The sequence below is a fragment of the Gigantopelta aegis genome, chromosome 2, assembly GCF_016097555.1.
Source record: "Gigantopelta aegis isolate Gae_Host chromosome 2, Gae_host_genome, whole genome shotgun sequence".
Taxonomy (NCBI): Eukaryota; Metazoa; Mollusca; class Gastropoda; order Neomphalida; family Peltospiridae; genus Gigantopelta; species Gigantopelta aegis.
Genome location: NC_054700.1, coordinates 31,605,442 through 31,625,536, shown reverse-complemented (window position 1 = coordinate 31,625,536; position 20,095 = coordinate 31,605,442). Strand labels below are relative to the sequence as shown.

At 39.0% G+C, this 20,095-nt stretch overlaps 1 protein-coding gene across 1 annotated transcript in view; it reads left to right on the top strand.

Annotated features, from left to right (window-relative positions):
• Positions 1 to 20,095, top strand: part of LOC121383738 (ras-related protein Rap-1b-like) — a 34,403-nt gene that overhangs the window by 7,808 nt on the left and 6,500 nt on the right. The window contains exons 2-3 of the mRNA XM_041513837.1: positions 844 to 1,805; positions 19,226 to 19,399. Coding sequence (XP_041369771.1) covers positions 1,661 to 1,805; positions 19,226 to 19,399 — 319 coding nt within the window. The 5' untranslated portion in view covers positions 844 to 1,660. The remainder of the gene's footprint in view (positions 1 to 843; positions 1,806 to 19,225; positions 19,400 to 20,095) is intronic.

Sequence of the window (20,095 nt, the reverse complement as noted above, 5' to 3'; positions counted from 1 at the left end):
TGATCTGGGACAATAAAAAATTATTTAAAAAAAAAAAAAAAAATCTTTCTTTTTTTACGATCCCCCTCCAAACCTCCCCAAAAGTTCCCTTGGCATTCGGCCTCATGTCATTGGGGTTCCCCCCTAAATGGATTTTCTGGATCCGCCACTGTGTAATACTGATATGACACTAATTTATTATACGGGTTTCTTTCACCCAAGACGCAATTTGTATACTGATATGACAATAGGTCTAGATTGTAAAATTCGTATTACAATTCAGGACCGCTTTTATTACAATTCAAAACAGGTATTTTTTTTTATAATAAGGCTTGTTTGTTGTTTCAGTTAAGAAAAAGGTCCGATTGTTATTATAATTCGGGACAGTTCATATAATTCAATTCGGGTAATTTGATACAATGCATGGTTCTATGCATTTAACACGCAATAACCGCATTTAACCAATGTACTTTATTCCCTTTATTCCTAAAAATAAAAAACCTAATAAAGAAAACAAAATGAAAATTAAATTTAAACAAATACTAATACAATTATTTTAAAATCTATTTGTTCTTAATCACGAACAATTAGATTACATTGTTGAGTAATAGCCAATTTCCCGTACGTCCATTGATGCAATTAATCAACCGTCTAGAAACGAAATCTCTTCGGATGTGTATTTAGCCAGCCGGGGGATTGAGAAACGGTGAACTATTGTCCTGGTACCTCGATTAATTGGAAATTGAAGTCTGAATCGTATAAAAATCCCATAGAAGAAGCATTGCTTAACTGTTGTATAATAGGCTTATTGTTATAGGTTTACAAAGCGTATTAATTATTCACTTTAAAACGTCAATATTTTAGGATCAACCGCTGCTGATCGACTATTCATAGAATTCCAATAGTCTGCAATCCCAACTGATTTCTGCGCCGCGATTGATGGCCACGTGACTTGGCGCCAGATTATTTTCGATCTCTGCTCTGTGGATGATGAGACGGTCGTCTGCTTGCTGACTCAGTCGTTCAGTAGCGCGCAGTCAAAGACAGGCAAGTGGCGATAACTGACGGCAACTGGCGGATGATCGGCGGAGGGCAGGTGGCGGTAATTAACAGTGATATATTGCCAATAATCGGCTGTAACAAAAGTGGTTTCATGTGACGATGATCGTCTAATGATATTTGACTTATAGAAAGTGGTAACAACTGAGGAATTGGTGAGATCTGACTGAGAAATTGGAGATAAGTACAAGAAATTGGCGATAATTAGTTATTAGAATTTTGGCGATGACTGTATGGAAAACTGATGATAGCTGACTCTTGAAGAATTGGAATTAAGACAATAAGAAAATTGCGAGGACTGATTAATAAAAAGTGGATTTAAGGCATCATCTGGAAACTGCCATAACAAGGAGAATAGGCAGTAATTAATGATGAACATATTACGATCAACTTAATAATAAAACATTGGTGATAACTAATAATAAGAAATTGATGGTAACTGAAAATTTGGAGATAACTTCATGTGAGAAATTGACGATAACTGTGAAAATTCAGAGATCACTTCTTTTGAGAAATTGCCGATAACTGACTGTGAAAATTTGGAGATAACTGACAATCCGAATTTATTATAACTGAGAGAAATGAGTGATCGTCGACTATGATTAATTGGCGATAATCGAAGATGAGTAAGGCCTACACAATAGTTATTCTAGGCTCGGCCAGTGTCGGAAAGTCGAGTCTCGTGCAACAGTTTGTTGGCGGACAGTTTCAGACGTCCTACAAACCAACGGTCGAAGAGTGCTACAGGCGATTCATTCAACTTCCAGGTATTCAGTGACTAGTGTTGTCTGTTAGATAATTATCTATGCACAAGTTTCTGAGTTGCTATGGCTGACATTTTAAGTTTTCGTTTTGAATGCTCAGTGCAAGGGATGTTTGTTTTAGCACTGCTGCAGTTGTGAAACGTTTTGGACAATTCATTTCATTTATAGATTCTTTATATCCCAATTAAGGTTCAAGCACGCTGTCCTTGGCACACATGTCAGCTATTTGAACTGCCTGTCTGGGACAGTGGGTTAGTGGTTAGTTGTTAGTGGTTAGGGAAAGAAATGTCAATATAGTGGCCTTGATCCATTGAGTTGTTAAACTCGCTCTGGGTGGGAGCCGGTACCAGAAGGCGAACCCAGTACCTACCAGCCTTAAGTCCGATGGCTTAACCACTATACAACATAGGCCGGTATTTTTGGACAAAGTATATATATGATATTATGTTGCCTTGCAGGGGTGGTGGGAGGGTCCCATTCACACCTTCATGAAATAAAGCGAATAAGCAATGATACGTTGTTCTCTCTATATTATTATACCTTAGAGGCCATCCACAAAGTACGTAAGCTACAAACTGGGATTTAAAGTAAACAAAAGACAGATTGTATGTTTTGTATACGTTGTATCCCACGTGTATATCGATCATCCATGTTGAAATGCATCCGGCAGAGCATACAAAAAAACCCCGTTTGTTTTGTTTAACGACACCACTAGAGCTAATTGATTTATTAATCATCAGTAATTGGATGCCAATGCCGTATACGACTACTGAAATAGAAGCCAGACTTGTTAATATTTTAAAGCGCTCGCTTGATGCGCGGTCGGTCTGGGATCGATCCCCGTCAGTGGGCCCATTGGGATATTTCTCGCTCCATCCAGTGCACTACGACTGGTACATCAAAGGCCGTGGTATGTCCTATCCTGTCTGTGGGATGGTGCATATAAAAGACCCCTTGCTGCTAATCGAAAAGAGTAGCCCATGAAGTGGCGACAGCGGGTTTCCTCTCTCAATATATGTGTGGTCCGTAACCATATATCTGACGCCATATAACCGTAAATAAAATGTGTTGAGTGCGTCGTTAAATAAAACATTTCCTGTTAATATTTTACTCTGTGGAAGTTTAGACATACAAGAACTAACAGAAACTAAGTTGTTGTGTTTTAAGGAAAAAAAGAGAGAAAGAGAGAAAGAAAGGAAGAAAGAAAGAACAACAAAAGCAAATAAACAAAATAACAAAACACCCACGTCATAAATAACAACTAACAGAAATTAAGTTTATTTACAGCAAAAAGCAAGAAAGCCGAACGAGAATATAATAAAATAGATGTTTAACGACACCCCAGCACGAAAAATATATCGGCTATTGCGTGTCAAACTATGGTAAATGCAAAACATTAAGTGATGATCAACATCAATATAAAAATTCAATAGTTAAGTAAAAACACAGTGTAAAGAACTGTACAAAAAAAAAAAAAAAGAGAAAGCAAGCAAGAACGAAAGATAGGAATAAACAACAACAACAACAAGTAAAAGCACGTCATAAACAACCTTATTTAAACAGTGATTCATTATGTCGTATTTCGTACTTCTATCAGCGGACACCTTCACCCACATGTACGCTTTTTGTATGTGGATTCCGACTTCATATATCCCTCTGGGTTTTCGTAGGCCTACTTTACGTACTTTACAGACGCCCCCTCAAGTTTAAAATGAGAGCATCACAACATGTTTATAAATGTCTTATGTTGCATGCTGTTATTTTGAACTTTATAATTTATTACGCAATATCACCACCTTCGCTCCTGAAACTCTCTGGCGGATGCAGATTGGGGTCATAGGGTCCCGTGCTACTTTCAGTTAAACGTTTAGAAATGTTGTGAACGTTTAGTTTGGCCTAAACGAAACAATACCGTAAACGTAATATCCTTACTTCAGTCCCACATAAACAGTGAATGATGTGTGATGTTCTGTTTGTAGCAAGATGTACAAATATTTATACAGATATCCCTTACTGCTAATTATGTAATTAATCTGCTCAGATGTCGTTTAAGAACACAGTTTATTTCATTTAATTTGTACGTGTTTCCCAGGAAACGACTCTTCGTTTTGCACTCACTTCCATTACCCACCCGCCCCCGCACTTTTCATCCCAAGTGAATACAGAATTCTCACAAAACACCGACAAGTCAAATACAGATTGTTCGATCTATCGTTGAGAAACCGGCCTCGGTGGCGTCGTGGTTAGGCCATCGGTCTACAGGCTGGTAGGTACTGGGTTCGGATCCCAGTCGAGGCATGGGATTTTTAATCCAGATACCGACTCCAAACCCTGAGTGAGTGCTCCGCAAGGCTCAATGGGTAGGTGTAAACCACTTGCACCGACCAGTGATCCATAACTGGTTCAACAAAGGCCATGGTTTGTGCTATCTTGCCTGTGGGAAGCGCAAATAAAAGATCCCTTGCTGCTAATCGGAAAGAGTAGCCCATGTAGTGGCGATAGCGGGTTTTCTCTCAAAATCTGTGTGGTCCTTAACCATATGTCCTTAACCATATAACCGTAAATAAAATGTGTTGAGTGCGTCGTTAAATAAAACATTTCTTTCTTTTTTTCTATCGTAGAAAGTATCGAGTTTGGAAAGGACAGACGGACATTAAGACACGACTTATTGCCGTTATTGAACTCAGATTGCATCACTTGCCATTACCGCGGGCTTCTTAACATTTCACCTGTTTTAACGGAAACAGGAATCCGTGGTGACGCAAATTGCTGGCTTCCATTGTTCTCACGTAGTTATATTCATTCGTACCTATCTTTCTTCTTTTTTTTCTCTTGTGAGTTATTTTTAGCGTAACTGAGGTAAATGATTTCTTATTTTTAACCTCGCATAGTCATTTAAAGTTGATCATCTTTTCAAAATTGGCAGAAGAAGAATATTTACAGTTAATGCTTTTTACGTGTTGACTTAAAGTAAATTTAGTTTGTTTTGTTTAACTGGAGCACATTGATTTATTAATCATCGGCTGTTGGATGTCAAACATTTGGTCATTCTAACATATAGTGTTAAGCTCCAAACGCATGCACAAAATTTACTCCCATGTGTAAACTTCCTGATGAGTAAATTTACTCGGGTAAGCATATGCAAAATTGTAAAGCGTTCTAATGATATTAATGAAAGGTCAGTAGTTTATTAACTAACAAAACAAAAATGCTAATCAATTTATGTAGACCACAAGATGGAAAGGTTGACAAACCAAAGAAACGTAAGCCAAATACAGTATGCGGCTGTGCTCAGCTTGGCGGAAGTTGTATTAACCTGTATTTCTCATGAGACTTTAAAGGCATATTGTCACAGACCACTAACCTATTTAATGGTCTAACAAAGTATTACCTGAACAAAAATAATTTGATTTGTCCCTAAATGTACTTTATTCAACCATCTTTATAACCACCATACTCCCTTTATTAACGACATTTTGTAAAAATAATTGAATTATGGCAATGATCCATAATTCAAAAACTAAAATTGCTGAGAGGGATGACATGGATTTCACTCCATCATGGTTCAGTTAAGGTGATGCTATAGCTAGATTTGGTTTCCAACAATTATGTAAGATTTATTTATTATCAATTTTTAGAGAAATAAGGTCCTTAAATCCGTGACAGTATGCCTTTAATTTACATCTAGTTTTTAAAATTTTCGAACTTGACCTGCCGCAAAACGTCTCACATACATGCCTACTGGTGCCACGTGCCTTCCACGCTTATTTGTTCCAACAATATATCTGCCCAGTTTGTGGTAAGCTGCATGTTTATTCTTAAACCAAACAAGAACTGGGTTCATTTTCATGTTCATGACTGGTCATCAACCATTAGTACATGTTTTCATAAAAAAAAAAGGTCGTGCTCTCCGAGAGTCTGACGTTACACTGCGCATACGTGTATATGTGTGCGATCATACCAATACAAGTTGAAGAAAATCAACACTGGCTAGTGTATTTTATGAGGATCAGAAGGATGCCCTCTTTTCATATTGTCAGAGGAAAGTATCATTCTAGAATAATGTTAATCCAAGATTTGGTCTCTTTGGTACACAACCTGAAGACTAGGTGCAAATTTACCCCTGGAGTAATTTTATTCATGCAAGTCAGCTAGTATGACACATATACATACTCACATGTGCATATTTACTTATATAAGTAATATACATATATGAGTAAACATGTGCATGCGTTTGGGGCTTTAGAAAGGAAACCCGCTAAAAAAAAATTCATTAGTAGCAAGGGATCTTTTATATACACCACCCCACAGATAGGATAACGAATACCACGGCTTTTGATATACCAATCGCGGTACACTGTCTGGAACGAGAAATAGCCCAATGGATCCACCGACGGGAATCGATCCTTGGCCGACCGCACATCATGCGAGCGTTTTACCACTGGGCTAGATCCTGCATCGATTTAAAGGTCACCTTTTCTGCCACACGTACGAATTAAATCTGGGAATTGTTTTAGTCAATTTCATGGCGTAATTTCGTAATTTCGGTTCACACACACACAGAGACACACGCGCGCGCGCGCACACACACACACACACACACACACAGAGAGAGAGAGAGAGAGAGAGAGAGAGAGAGAGAGAGAGAGAGAGAGAGAGAGAGAGAGAGAGACACGTGAAATTACGTAACGCTCTCGCCAATACACTCATCCACCACGGCATAACTACATTTAACCAATATCATTGGAGGTTTATTGTTTTTGTTATGTTTGCATTAATAAATACTTAATTTAAAAAAGCATATATAATAGCAATCTAATTAAAATTTGCTCCACTATTACATGTTTCTTCTGACTCAGCCTATTTTAGTGTGAATCAATAGACGTACACTTGTAACGTAAAACAATTCGCTTTATGACAACCACTCGATTATTTATTTCGTTGGCGTTATTATCTTATGCAATACTTTGGTTGAACACATTTTTAAAACTCTGGAGAATTAATTTTTTGTGTGTTTTGGACATGTTGTCAAACTAAACACATTTTGGGATGTTCTGTTAACAAACGTCAAATTAAATAATTAATGATTCCTGCCTACGTAAATATGGGTTATTTAATTTTCGAGATCGTAAGATAAAACGAAAGCGGCATGATGGAATAATTGCTTCAGTTGCAAAAATATCCAGTTCCAAAAGATTAATGATGAAAGGTATTTTATGGCTACCAGACGCTTTATTAATAAATAATTTGTGCTATTTTAGTGTTGTTTTGTCACTGTTAATGAATGATACGGTTTCAAAGACAACATTGAAGAGATTCCGTACTTTGATAAGTCTATTTGTTTCTAAAGATAGCAGTACAAAAAGGCAGCAATAGGCTAAGTGGACTCAAAATTTAGTAATCAACAAACGATCAGTTTTATATGCTTCGTGTTATGAATGTCTGTAAGTACAATGCACCGGCATAGCCGGTAATGGGAATGGGAATAGGAACTCTATGTTTAGGCACGCCCACCCAGGACTTAGCCTCTGACTTCGCCCGTGACCAATTCCTAAAAAATTAGTAGGTTCCAAAAAATACCATGTCTGGTAAAGTTAAGGCCAAAAAAAATAAATAATTGACTGTTCATCCAAAGTTGATGGTGATTAGAGCAATTTAGACGGACTGCTAATAATAAAGGGTGTCAGACTATTTACAAAAAAAAAAAAAAAAAAAAATTGGAATGACGGCTAAAAAGTTTAAAGTCTGACTACGTCCATACTTACGGAGGCAAAGGAGGTTGGCGTGGAGGTTGGCAGAAAAGTTATTGGCTATGGCGATCCTATGAGTTCCCGGGTGACGAGTTTGGGGAGATATTGTTTCCATCTGGCGAGTTCCTTGATGATAAATGGATATGACAGTCCAAAGACGATCTTCGTTATCCTGTGTATGGACATGTTGTCCATCCCTCTGGATAACAAGCCTTGACGAAAGGTTCCTTCGTAGTGGAAAGTCAGCACAAGCACTGGCTCGATCAACCCATGTGGGACGTGGTGAATGGCGAATTCACCTCCCCATAGGAATCTGGTAGTGACTCGAAGTAGCTACGGTGTAATCCCGGCATGAGTGTTGATATGTCCTCAGTGTCCGCCAAGAGATATGGGTGGTACTGCCGACGTAGCTTGGATATTTGAAAGGTCCTGTGGTGTGGATCCGGTTGAACCGTCGCACCCTGCTCTGTACGGAGGGGAGGGGTGGGGTGGGGGGGGGGGCTTTCCCTGTCTGGTTGGTCACTCGGGGGAGTGACTGCCTTCCTCTTGCCAACGGCCGCAGTTCGGGCAGACTCAACAGCTGGTGCTTTTTGCGGTGCAAGTGGTACCACAGTAGTCGCGGGTACATCCATCTCAGGGCTGGCAGGGGGCAGGCCTTGTCGGTGGGCCCATTGGGCCATTTCTCATTTCATCCAGTGCACCACGACTGGTATATCAAAGGCCGTGGTATGTGCTATCCTGTATGTGGGATGATGCCTATAAACGATCGCTTGATACTAATGGAAAAATGTGGCGGTTTTCTCTATAAAACTATATGTCAAAATTACCAAATGTTTGCCATCCAATAGCCGATGACAAATAAATCAAATAAATCAATGTGGTCTAGTGGTGTCGTTAAACAAAACAAAATGTGTGTTAGAGTGAGTGGTACGTGCCCATATGAGTAGTTGAGAAAAAAGTGATTGTGTGTGTGTATGTCTGTCTGTATGTGTGTATGTTTGTATGTATGTCTCTATTTATTTATTTATGTATGTATGTATGTATGTATGTACGTATTGATATATGTCTGTATGTATGTCTGTATGTATGTCTGTCTATCTATCTGTCTGTCTGTCTGTCTGTGTGTGTGTGTGTATGTATGTATGTCTGTATGTCTGTCTGTATGCCTGTCTGTCTGTCTGTGTGTGTGTGTATATATGTATGTATGTATGTATGTATGTCTGGATGTCTGTCTGTCTGTATGTCTGCCTGTATGTATGTATAGGCCCTACTAGAAACGTTGCCCCTCCACTAGAGATTGTGCCCCCTCCAGATGTCGTTCTTACGGGCTTGGTATATTAAACATTTAGTAATGATGACATGTAGTCTTAGAGAGGAAACCTGCTACATTTCTTCATCAGTAGCAAGCGATATGCACCATCCCACAGACAGAATATCACATACCACGGCCTTTTATATACCAGTGGTGCACTGGCTGCAACGAGAAATAGCCCAATGAGCCCACCGACGGGGATCGATCCTAGACCGAACGCGCATCAGGCGAGTGCTTTACCACTGGGTAGTTGCAATTTTCTTCTCTTTTTCTCCTTTCATTTCATTTCAACTTTATTTTCGTGCTTATATCCAATTAAGGTTCAAGCACGCTGTCCTGGGCACACACCTCAGCTATCTGGGCTGTCTGTCCAGAACAATGGGTTAGTTGTTAATTGTTAGTGGTTAGTAAGAGAGAAGAGGGTGTAGTGGTCTTACGCCTACCCACCGAGTCGTTAAAACTCTGGGTGGGAGCCGGTACCGGGCTGCGAACCCCGTACCTACCAGCCTTATGTTCGATGGCTTAACCGCGACGTTTTTTTTTTTTTCTTTCTTCTTACTTTTTTTCCCTGCTTTCCTTTCCATTCATTTAAAATTCAATCACGCTCGTCTGGGCTCCTATCTCACCTCTATAACCTGTCTGTCGAGGACATGGCTTGATGATTAGTTTTCAGTCAATGGTGAGAAACACGTCTGTGTTCTGGCCTAGCACGTCCAGACGAACTGTTAAAATTCTCCCCGAGTTGGAGCCTGGGCCGGGACTCGAACCCCAAGCACCTGTCAGCCAGAGTAACTGGCGGCTTAACTCGTACTCCACCGAGACCAGTTTGCACGTCAGCGGCAAACACTTAATTGTCTGTGATTAAATAACGAGCTTGGGTCTCGTGAACTTGCCAGTCTTTCCTGACGAGTTAAGGAAATGTTTAATATGTCTGGGGAACACAACCAGCTCTGAACGGAGTTATATAATTGATAACGTTACCTAGATGCGCTAACGTCAGTACCCATGTACGCGACAATTTTATCCGCCATTTTGTTTTCTTCATGTTATTGTTATTTTTTAATAGTGATTTTTTAAAATTATAATTTGTTTTAATGTAGCTGACAGCTAGATATCTTAAGGTCTTACATTACCAAGATGATAGCCATTATTTGTACAGGAATCACTAATCATTGCTGGATTTCCTATTACATCCATAATTAGAATTTCTGTCCAATAATAAATCATTTGAATAACTCTGTTTTTGTCTGATAACAGTTAAAAGAATGTATGTATGTATGTATGTATGTGTGTGCGCGTGTGTGTGTGTGTATATATATATATACTCACGGAAAAAGATTCCTGTGCATCATTAAAATTTCAGTAGGACATATATTTTTTAAATTTAAAAATATTGTAATTTACATAGATGTACTATTTATCTGTTAAAAGTACGGTGATCCTCTCCTGCCTTCTGAACCTGAAGTACTGTTTACACAATGTTTGGTGAGCCGTTGGTGACGATGTAACAGAACGTACTGATGTACGGTCATGGTCGTACGTTGTTATCGCCTAATCGGTTGCGTTCAGTTCTTCCACTGATTGGCCTTAACTCAGAGATGTATTAGGATGTTAAACGTATCATTTCCAAATGATTCCATATGTGTACCCGCTTAATACTTACGATTTGCTGACGTGGTGTCACGTGTCGACTCCCTAAACATGGAAGATCCCTAGTACCCCTAAACTGTCGAGAATATCTCCGCAGATTCTGATGAACACCAATGAATACCAAAATTACTAGCAACAGCGTTTGTGCCGTCCTAACCTCAATCTGAGTGATGAGAATCCATACAATAGTTTTAAAGTCCAATAATAAGAAAAATGACGTCAAACAGGAGCACGTGACAAAGAATGCTAGTAATGCAACTTGTGGTCACAAAGCATGAATAGTTCATGCAATTGACAGGACACCGCAGGAATATCGACGGGAGTGGGTTACACGTTCATTTACTGAAATTTCTATACATTTTACGGCAATCTGATTGGTCGAGAGGTGCTTACTTTTTTTCGTTCATATCTCGATGAACCGAAAGAAATTAAGCCACGCCTACTACCCCCCCCCCCTCCCCCCGACTCGCACTACTTTTGTGCAACAAGCCGGGTTATTCTGGCAATCATATTTAGATATTTTGAAGAAAAAACACGTGAAAGCTACAAAAAATGTATACGATAAATTAATGGAAAATGCTATAGCAGAGTAGACATGTAGATATATACGCATTGATTTAAAAAACAAAAACAATCCAAAATCCCCAACCTCTTCGCTATTCATGACATGAGACTCGGTCGGTGGCCAAAGAAATCACTTCTGTAACTTACTTGTAAGCGATGTTTTACAGCTGTTGGCAAAAATTAAACAGTTCTACCACCAGCATAAATGTTAGACACGTTCCCTTCGTTCACTTCCATAAAATATAAACTAAACACGAATAGGACAATTCCTTCCAATATAACTAAACGATACGTAAAAATGCACAGCAGCTAGAGAAAATGACGTCATTTACAAAAAAATCACCTGGTTCAAATAATAGTGAATGAACGTTCGCATTCTTACGCGACATAAGTGTCAATGAAATTTACACAAACAATACTACAGGCGTATTTAAAGCTAAACAAAATAAATTCAGTTATGTATTGTTAAAGTATGCATATAAATTTAATTATAAGATTTTACCGCAATTATTTTTTGGTTCATGCAAGTATGAACCGAAAAAACGATGTGCACACTTTTGTATGACCCACTACGCGGGCTCATACAATGTGCACATCGTTTTTTCGGTTCATATTTGCATGAACCAAAAAATAATTGCGGTCAATTCTTAAATATATATATATACATGTATATATATATATATATATATATATATATATATATATGTGTGTGTGTGTGTGTGTGTGTGTGTGTGTGTGTGTGTGTATTTGTGCATGTATGTGTATGCGTGTGTATGTGTGTGTATGTGTATGTGTATATGTGTGTATGTATGTGTATAGACTGTATATATACAGTGTGTGTGTATGGATGTGTGTGTAAGTGTGTGTATGTGTGTCTGTGTGTATGTGTGTGTGTATGTGCGTGTGTGTGTGTGTGTGTGGATGTGTGTGTGTGTGTATGTATGTATGTGTGTGTGTGTCTCTGTGTGCGTGCGTGTGTGGCTCTCGCTCTCTCTCTCTCTCTCTCTCTCTCTCTCTCTCTCTCTCTCTCTCTCTCTCTCTCTCTCTCTCTCTCTCTCTCTCTCTCTCTCTCTCTTTCTCTCTCTCTCTCTCTGTGTGTGTGTATGTGTGTGTGTGTGGATGGATGCATCTATGGATGAACAAACGTCGCCTTATATCCTAACTATCAACGATAAAGTATTTCATTGATACACGTTGGCATGCATACAAAAAGGCATACACACTAAAGCATATATCGACCGAGATGTTTTGTTCTGAGTCAGAACAGTGGCCATTGAGCCAAAGAGAAGCCTGGTTGACAGAATCACAATTAGTGCTCTGTGTCCAGATATGGACTGCCCAGTGCAGCTAAATCATCGCCGTAATCGGTACGAGAGGGTGGGCACGACATTGTACGTTTCTTTTGTCCTAATCTATAAATAAAGGTAAAGCATATGGCTTGTTCCCCACCACGCACACTTCCTGCCTAGATCATGATCAGTCAAGACGTGTGTCCATGTTCTCTCGACTTACCCCCCCACCTGGGGGGACTGATGGTCTCGTATGGAGCTTTGCTAGAGTACCGGATCACGTGCATCGGGTCACGGGCAACCGTGACCTTGGTGTACGGAGACCCGGTACCACCGAAGAAAGGAAGGTGGAGGAAGAGGAGACGTGCGCCAGGGAAGGCTCAGGGGGAGACAAAACCGGCGGCTAAACCGCCGGCAGCGCCACCTTCTGCTTCGCCACCCATCGCCGCTCCCCGTATGAGGATAGGAATAGAAGAGGCACCAGCCCCGGACATCCCGTCTTCTGCGTTGGAACCAATAGACCAACTCCACAGGCCAGGACTTCAGCGCCTCCGGTTGTGCCGCCGATTATACAGGCGGCACGTTGAGGCGCAGGCCCGAAAAGTGGCTATAGTAAAACGGAAGGCAACCACTCCCCCGAGTGGCCAACCAGACAAGCCAAGCCAACCGTTCCAACCGCCGAAACCTGACGAGCCACCAATCCAACAGTGGAACCTACAGGCGGGCAAATTACATCAGCGGTACGCCAAACTTGTCCGGATGAACATCGAGGACGAGTCTAAACTTTATATAATACCCAGACAAAAAACTTGGGTCAAGCTTCCAAGGAGCCCGGAAGGAGAATTCGCCATCAGCAAAACCCTTCTGAAAGATAAAGAGGAGGTGTGTATACTGACCATACACCAAGCCGATATACCATCAGGGACTGCTGCTAAAAGAAATGGACAACCCGACGATACACCGCATCGTGAAGACGATATCGGGGGCCAACTACCGTCCATTGGTCAGACAATTAGCACTCAGCCCATACCGGCCCTTCTTTACAGACATTGACTCCTCCAACTTCATCGGATCGCCCTAGACGCCAACCTTTGCTAGGACAGGTAACAACCTCCTTTTTGGGCTAGTTAGACTTTAAACATTTTGAAGGCAGTTCAAAATTCTTATGTTTATATTTTTTTATAAGCAGTCTAACGCATTTTACTTTGGCGCCCGTTCAATTGCTCAAAATCACCTTAAAACTTTTCGGCCGAGCAGTCTTTAACTATTTTGGGTTTTAAAACGTAGAGTCCGGACATGTCTAGGTATGCAGTTAATCTTCATAGACTTAGGTAAAAAACAGGCTTCACCGAGGAATCGAAATTCAGCCAATCAGAGCACGGCTCCCACTCGGTGTACTTCAAGCTTTATGAAGTGTCTGCTATTTGGTCCGCGCTGGCGTCGACCGTACTAAATGGCTTTTTTCCAAATTCTGCCCACTTCAAACTTACCCCCCCCTCCTGCTCCGGAGTTAGTCACTGGCGATGTCAGAGGCTAAATCCGTGGTGGGCGTGCCTGAACCATGTTGGATAGGGGCACGTAAAAATAGTTTCCCATCCCATCCCACCACGCACAAACACTCACTATGTAGACTGACTCCCCCCGCACAGACACTAGAAGTGGTGACCCACTCCCCACCCTCCACTTAGTTCCTACGGACTATGGAAGTGACTAAAAAACGAGTACAGTGGTTAAAGGGCGACCGGTGAAAGCAATGGCTATATACGCGGTTCAAAATGGACACCCAAATGTGAAAGGGTCATTGTACAGCCAACGAAAGTAAAGTTTGTAAAGTTTGTTTTATTTAACGACGCCACTAGAGCACATTAATTTTTTATCTTATCATCGGCTCTTGGACGTCAAACATATGGTCATTCTGACACTGTTTTTTTTTAGTAGAAACCCGCTGTCGCCACATAGGCTACTCTTTTACGACAGGCAGCAAGGGATATTTTATTTGCGCTTCCCACAGGCAGAATAGCACAAACCATGGCCTTTGTTGAACCAGTTATGGATCACTGGTCGGTGCTAGTGGTTTACACCTACCCATTGAGACTTGCGGAACACTCACTCAGGGTTTGGAGTCGGTATTTGTATTAAAAACCCCATGCCTCGACTGGGATCCAAACCCAGTACCTACCAGCCTGTAGACCGATGGCCTAATCACGACGCCACCGAAGCCGGTGTACAGCCAACGAAGTTAAATATGAATAGGCTACAAAGATTTCCGTGCAGCAGATTTGATGTTGTTACTATTATTTGCAATGTATTTCCATTTAGCTATCCGACGCCATATAACCGTAAATAAAATGTGTTGAGTGTGTCGTTAAATAAACCATTTCCTTCCTTTCTTCCATTTAGCCAGTAATTTATAGACACTTGAATACTGTATATTCAGCTTTTTGATTTAAAGTTTGTTTAACGACACTGCTAGAGTAGATTGATTTATTAATCATCGGCTATTAGCTATCCGATATTTGGTAATTTCGACATATATGTAGTCATCGTGAAAACCCGCTATATTTTTCCATTAGCAATTTTATTTACACTTCCCCATAGACAGGACAACACATTTTTTTTTTTCCATTTTTATTAACATGATATCCACATACATGTACATAATAAGAGAGACATAAGTATAATACATAGTTACATGAAGATTTAATATATCAATTTGTTTTCTTCTCTCCACAGAGACAAAAAACAACAACAACAACCCAGCAAGAGAGGCCAATTATGTACTCAATATTCGGGCTAAAAAAGAAAACCAATAAAAAAACAAAAACAAACAAAAACAAACAAAAACAACAACAGCCAAACTAAAACCTACATTTTAAATAAATTGTGGCAAATTGACCAAAATTTGGTGAATCTATCAGAATTACAGGAACATGTTATATAATAGTAATCGGTCAACTCTTTCTGAATCCAGTTCAAATTGGGTACATATGCATTGTAATGACTTTTGAATAATAAGTGTTTAGTAACCAAAACAAATGCAATAATTGGATCATTATTTCTAGTTAAAAAACCAAGATTCACATTTTGTTTATTAAATTTAATATTACTACTAGTTTTTATATAAATCCAGTTTTGAATATCAGTCCAGATAGATTTTATTTGCACTTCCCCATAGACAGGACAACACATACCATGACCTTTGATATACCACTTCTGTGAAACTGGTTGGAACAAAGTTAGACTCCACCCCGATTTTGGATTAGTTTCCACACACACGTTGTGTTTGTAGTTGTTTGCGTTTTATGGGCTTTATTTATAAATGTCAACTGTCAGAAGAAATGAAAACATCTATTTCTAAATGTCACAGGACTCAATCGATATTAAATAATTAAAAACACAGTGATTTCCAGTCTCGACCATAACATTAACTAGTTTGATGTTCTCTTTCTTGAAGCAGCCTACATAATGAGCTTTTAATATATAACATTTTCTAATTATATATCAAAGATTTGAATTGGCGTTCAAAGAATTTAGTTTTTCAGTTTAAAATTAATAACTTGTAAATAGAACACAGGAAAAGACGATGTATTAAGAATAGAATTTGCTTTATTAGCATCCATTTTTTTTATGTTGTCCACATCACGTTTTAATTCTTCGATTTCAAATAATAATAAATCCTAAAATAAAATTGACGAAACTGTGAACCTGCTAATGTCACGAATCGAAGATTAAACATAGACACGTGTAGACTAGTTTAGTGTTTGAGTATTAGAGCTGTCTACTTCTGTCTACAAAATGTGCATACTTGCTTTTTCTTCTTTGTTTTTTGTCTTTTTTTCAATGTCGGTTTTTTGGAGGTTTTTTCGTTTTTCTTACCTTTTTTGTTCTTCCTTTTCCATTCTTATGGATTTTTTCTGTCTTTCTTTTATTATTTTCTCTTTCTATAATTGTTTTTCGTTTTTTTCTTTCTTTTTCTCTTTGCACTAGCATAGAAAAGAATTTTAAAATGGGGTGAGAGGGACCCAAATAAACTCCCATCCTCAAAAGTTATAAAACTTGTTTGCAAAACGGTTTTAAAAAGTAAAATAATCAACTGAAAATAAAAGAATAAATAACTTTGAAGAATGTAACATTCCTTTTCTAATTATAGACTAGTGTTAAAGTAGTTCCGTTAAGAAAATCTATATAGTTTTGGTCAGTGACCGAAAATATATAGAAACTCCAGTCATCATATCTAATATAATACATATAGTGATTGCGGGATTAATGTCATTTCCGGCAGACAGGGCAGTGCATGCCACGACATTTGATGTACCAGTCGTGGAACACTAGGGAACCCTAGAGTCTGCCGGGGAACGTCGAGCCCCACACCTCTGGAGAGCTCTCTACAACTGAGCTATATAGCCAGCTCATTTCATACCCCATAAAGTAGCACGCCAGGGCGGATTCAAGGGGAGGGTGCTGTGGGTGCGCACCCCCACCCACCCCGAAATACAGCGTGTAGCAGATGCATACAATCCAATTTTTTTTTTTTTTTTTTTTTTTTTTTTTTTCAGGGAGGAGGGTGATGTGTCATATGTAATATTTTGCTCAGCTTCAGCCTTGATATTTTTGTGGATGATTATCATAGGTTTTACATGTCAGTGCACTTTTCAGTGCTGTACATGTACTGTTTAAACCTTACACCCCTCCCTGAATACTGGAGGTGCCCATTTGTAACACTCAATCCCTGCACGGGGGCGGGACGTAGCCCTGTGGTGAAGCGCTCGCCTGATGCGCGGTCGGTGTGGGATCGATCCCCGTCGGTGGGCCAACTGAGCTATTTCTCGTTCCAGCCAGTGCACTACGACTGGTACACCAAAGGCCGTGGTATGTGCTATCCTGTCTGTGGGATAGTGCATATAAAAGATCCCTTACTGCATTAGGAAAATGTAGCGGGTTTCCTCTCAAGACTATGTGTCAGAATCACCAAATGTTTGACATCCAGTAGCCGATGATTTATTAATCAATGTGCTCCAGTGGTGTCATTAACACAGACGGATCACGGGATGGGAATTATGTGGCTTCTGCTACTGTTTTTCCATCAAACACAATAAGTTCCATGAGATTACCTGATTCGGCATCCACATTTACTGCAGAAACCTGGGCAGTCATTAAGACCCTGGAAGACATTAAGGATTCGTATGCATCCAAATCTATTATTTTTACAGACTCACTTTCGTGTCTCCAGGCATTACAGTACATGAAGCTGGAGCATTGTTTGGTTGGGATGGTGATACAAAAGTGGGGTTTTTTTCATCCATTGCCAATAAAGATGTTATATTTCGTTGGTTACCCAGCCATGTGGGCAATGAAAAGGCATATTTTGCTGCCAAGTCTGCTGTAAATTTTCCTCTGCCAGTGTTGGTGTTCCCTACAGTGATTTTAAATATCATATTAACCAATACATCCTTTCGACCTGGCAAGAAGATAGGACTAGTGCGGTTGCGAACAAGCTTCATTCTGTCAAGCCAGCCCTGGGAGTGGCAGTCCTCCAACAGGCGGTACAGGGAGGACGAAGTAGTCGTGAGCCGTGCTCGCATCGGTCACACACATTTGACACATTCATCTATATTAAACTTTAAAGAAGGATCCCCCTTCTCAATGTGGTTAAACGTAATCATCTGAAGCTGACGAGAAACGATATATTTCGCAAATGAAATATTTTGTAATCATTTAAATTCCACCCATAATTAATTTTGAAGTTTTTAAAACATTTTTAATTTTATACAAAGTTTTAAAATTTACTTAAGTTCACTTCATTTTTGTATTGTACAAAATTTTAAAATATACTTACCTTGATTTTAACTTTGTATTCTGTTGTACGTTTCTCGCACCTCTTTACACTGTGGTCTACATAAATATACAGTTTGTATTGAAACTAATCATATTGATGTATTTACTAGCTGATCTCTATACAGTGTATTTGTGCTGGGGTGTCGTTAAACATTGATTGATTGATTGATTCATTGATTCATTCATTCATTCATTCATTCATTCATTCATTCATTCATTCATTCATTCATCCATTCGATACCCGGATAATATTCTACGTTAATCTTTTCAACCTACAATCGTCATAACAAATGGCTTAATTCGAAAATAATATGCCTTTATATAGATTTAAAATTGAATATTATGTTGTTCACAAAAAATATATATCAGTGTTTGAAAAACCATCACGCTATTATGTGTCTGCGGACACACCTGCGTGTGTATGTGAAACCCCAAAATAGCCGAATATCACCTGCATTTGGGAATAAATCGAAGTATAAAACTGATTTATTTTTAAATTATAATATATCAGAATTTAAGTCAGAAGCAGATGGACGTTTGCTCTTCGGAATTACATTGTCTTTAATTCACAAGTGATTTTCTAAAACAACCACAAAAAAATTAAACGAAAGCTCTATCTTAAGCGAAAACTCTATATTGAAGCGACCATTAAATCAGTAGAATAAGCTACTGAATTTGAACGTGGGCTGAAGAAATTCTATATACAAATCTCAGTGCTATTTTTATCTTTATCGACTCCCCAGAGGAAACGCATTTGCAGCATGATAAACCCAGTAATCCTCTTTTGCAAGCGAAGTGTCCATAAGTCGTCAGCAGTCTGTGACATAGATCAATTAGGTATTGAATACGATATTCGTTTTATAAGCTTTCATTTATTTCATTTGTATGCCATTCCATCCATTAGCCATCTACATAACAAATAGGAAAACTTGTTCAATTTCCGATCTTTGATATCATTACTATCTTCTTTTTTTCTTTTGAAACATTTGATTTTAATTTTTTTGTTATGCTCTTATTTTGCAGATGGTGGGTGCACTAGGGTAGAAATATTGGACACTTCTGGTGGTAATGAATTCCCGGCCATGCGCAATCTTCGGATTCAGCATGGCGATGCCTTCGTGGTTGTATACGCGATCAATGACGTCACATCCTTTCAGAACGCTATCAGTATTTGCAACTCTATTTTTGAAATAAAAGGTAAATATATACTAATAATGGAATTGGTAAGAAATAAGGAACACATGGTATTTTAAAACAAATCATCATTAACATCATCACTGTTATAATCATCATCACTGTTATAATCATCATCATCAGCAGCTGCAGCAGCACTAGCTGTTATCATCATCATCATCATCATGACCACCGTTATAATCATTATCATCATCATCACTGTTATAATCATCATCATCATCATCATCATCACTGTTATAATCATCATCTCATCACTGTTATCATCATCATCATCACTGTTATCATCATCATCATCATCTCATCACTGTTATAATCATCATCATCATCATCATCATCACCATTATCATCATCACTGTTATCATCATCATCATCACTGTTATAATAATAATAATAATAACCATCATCATCAACACTGTTATATCCATCATCATCTCATCACTGTTATCGTCATCATCATCACTGTCATCATCATCACTGTTATAATCATCATCATCATCATCATCACTGTTATAATAATAATCATCAGCAGCAGCAGCACTAGCTGTCATCATCATCATCATCATCATGACCACTGTTATAATCATTATCATCATCATCACTGTTATCATCATCATCATCACTGTTATAATCATCATCATCATCATCACCACTGTTATAATAATAATCATCAGCAGCAGCACTAGCTGTCATCATCATCAT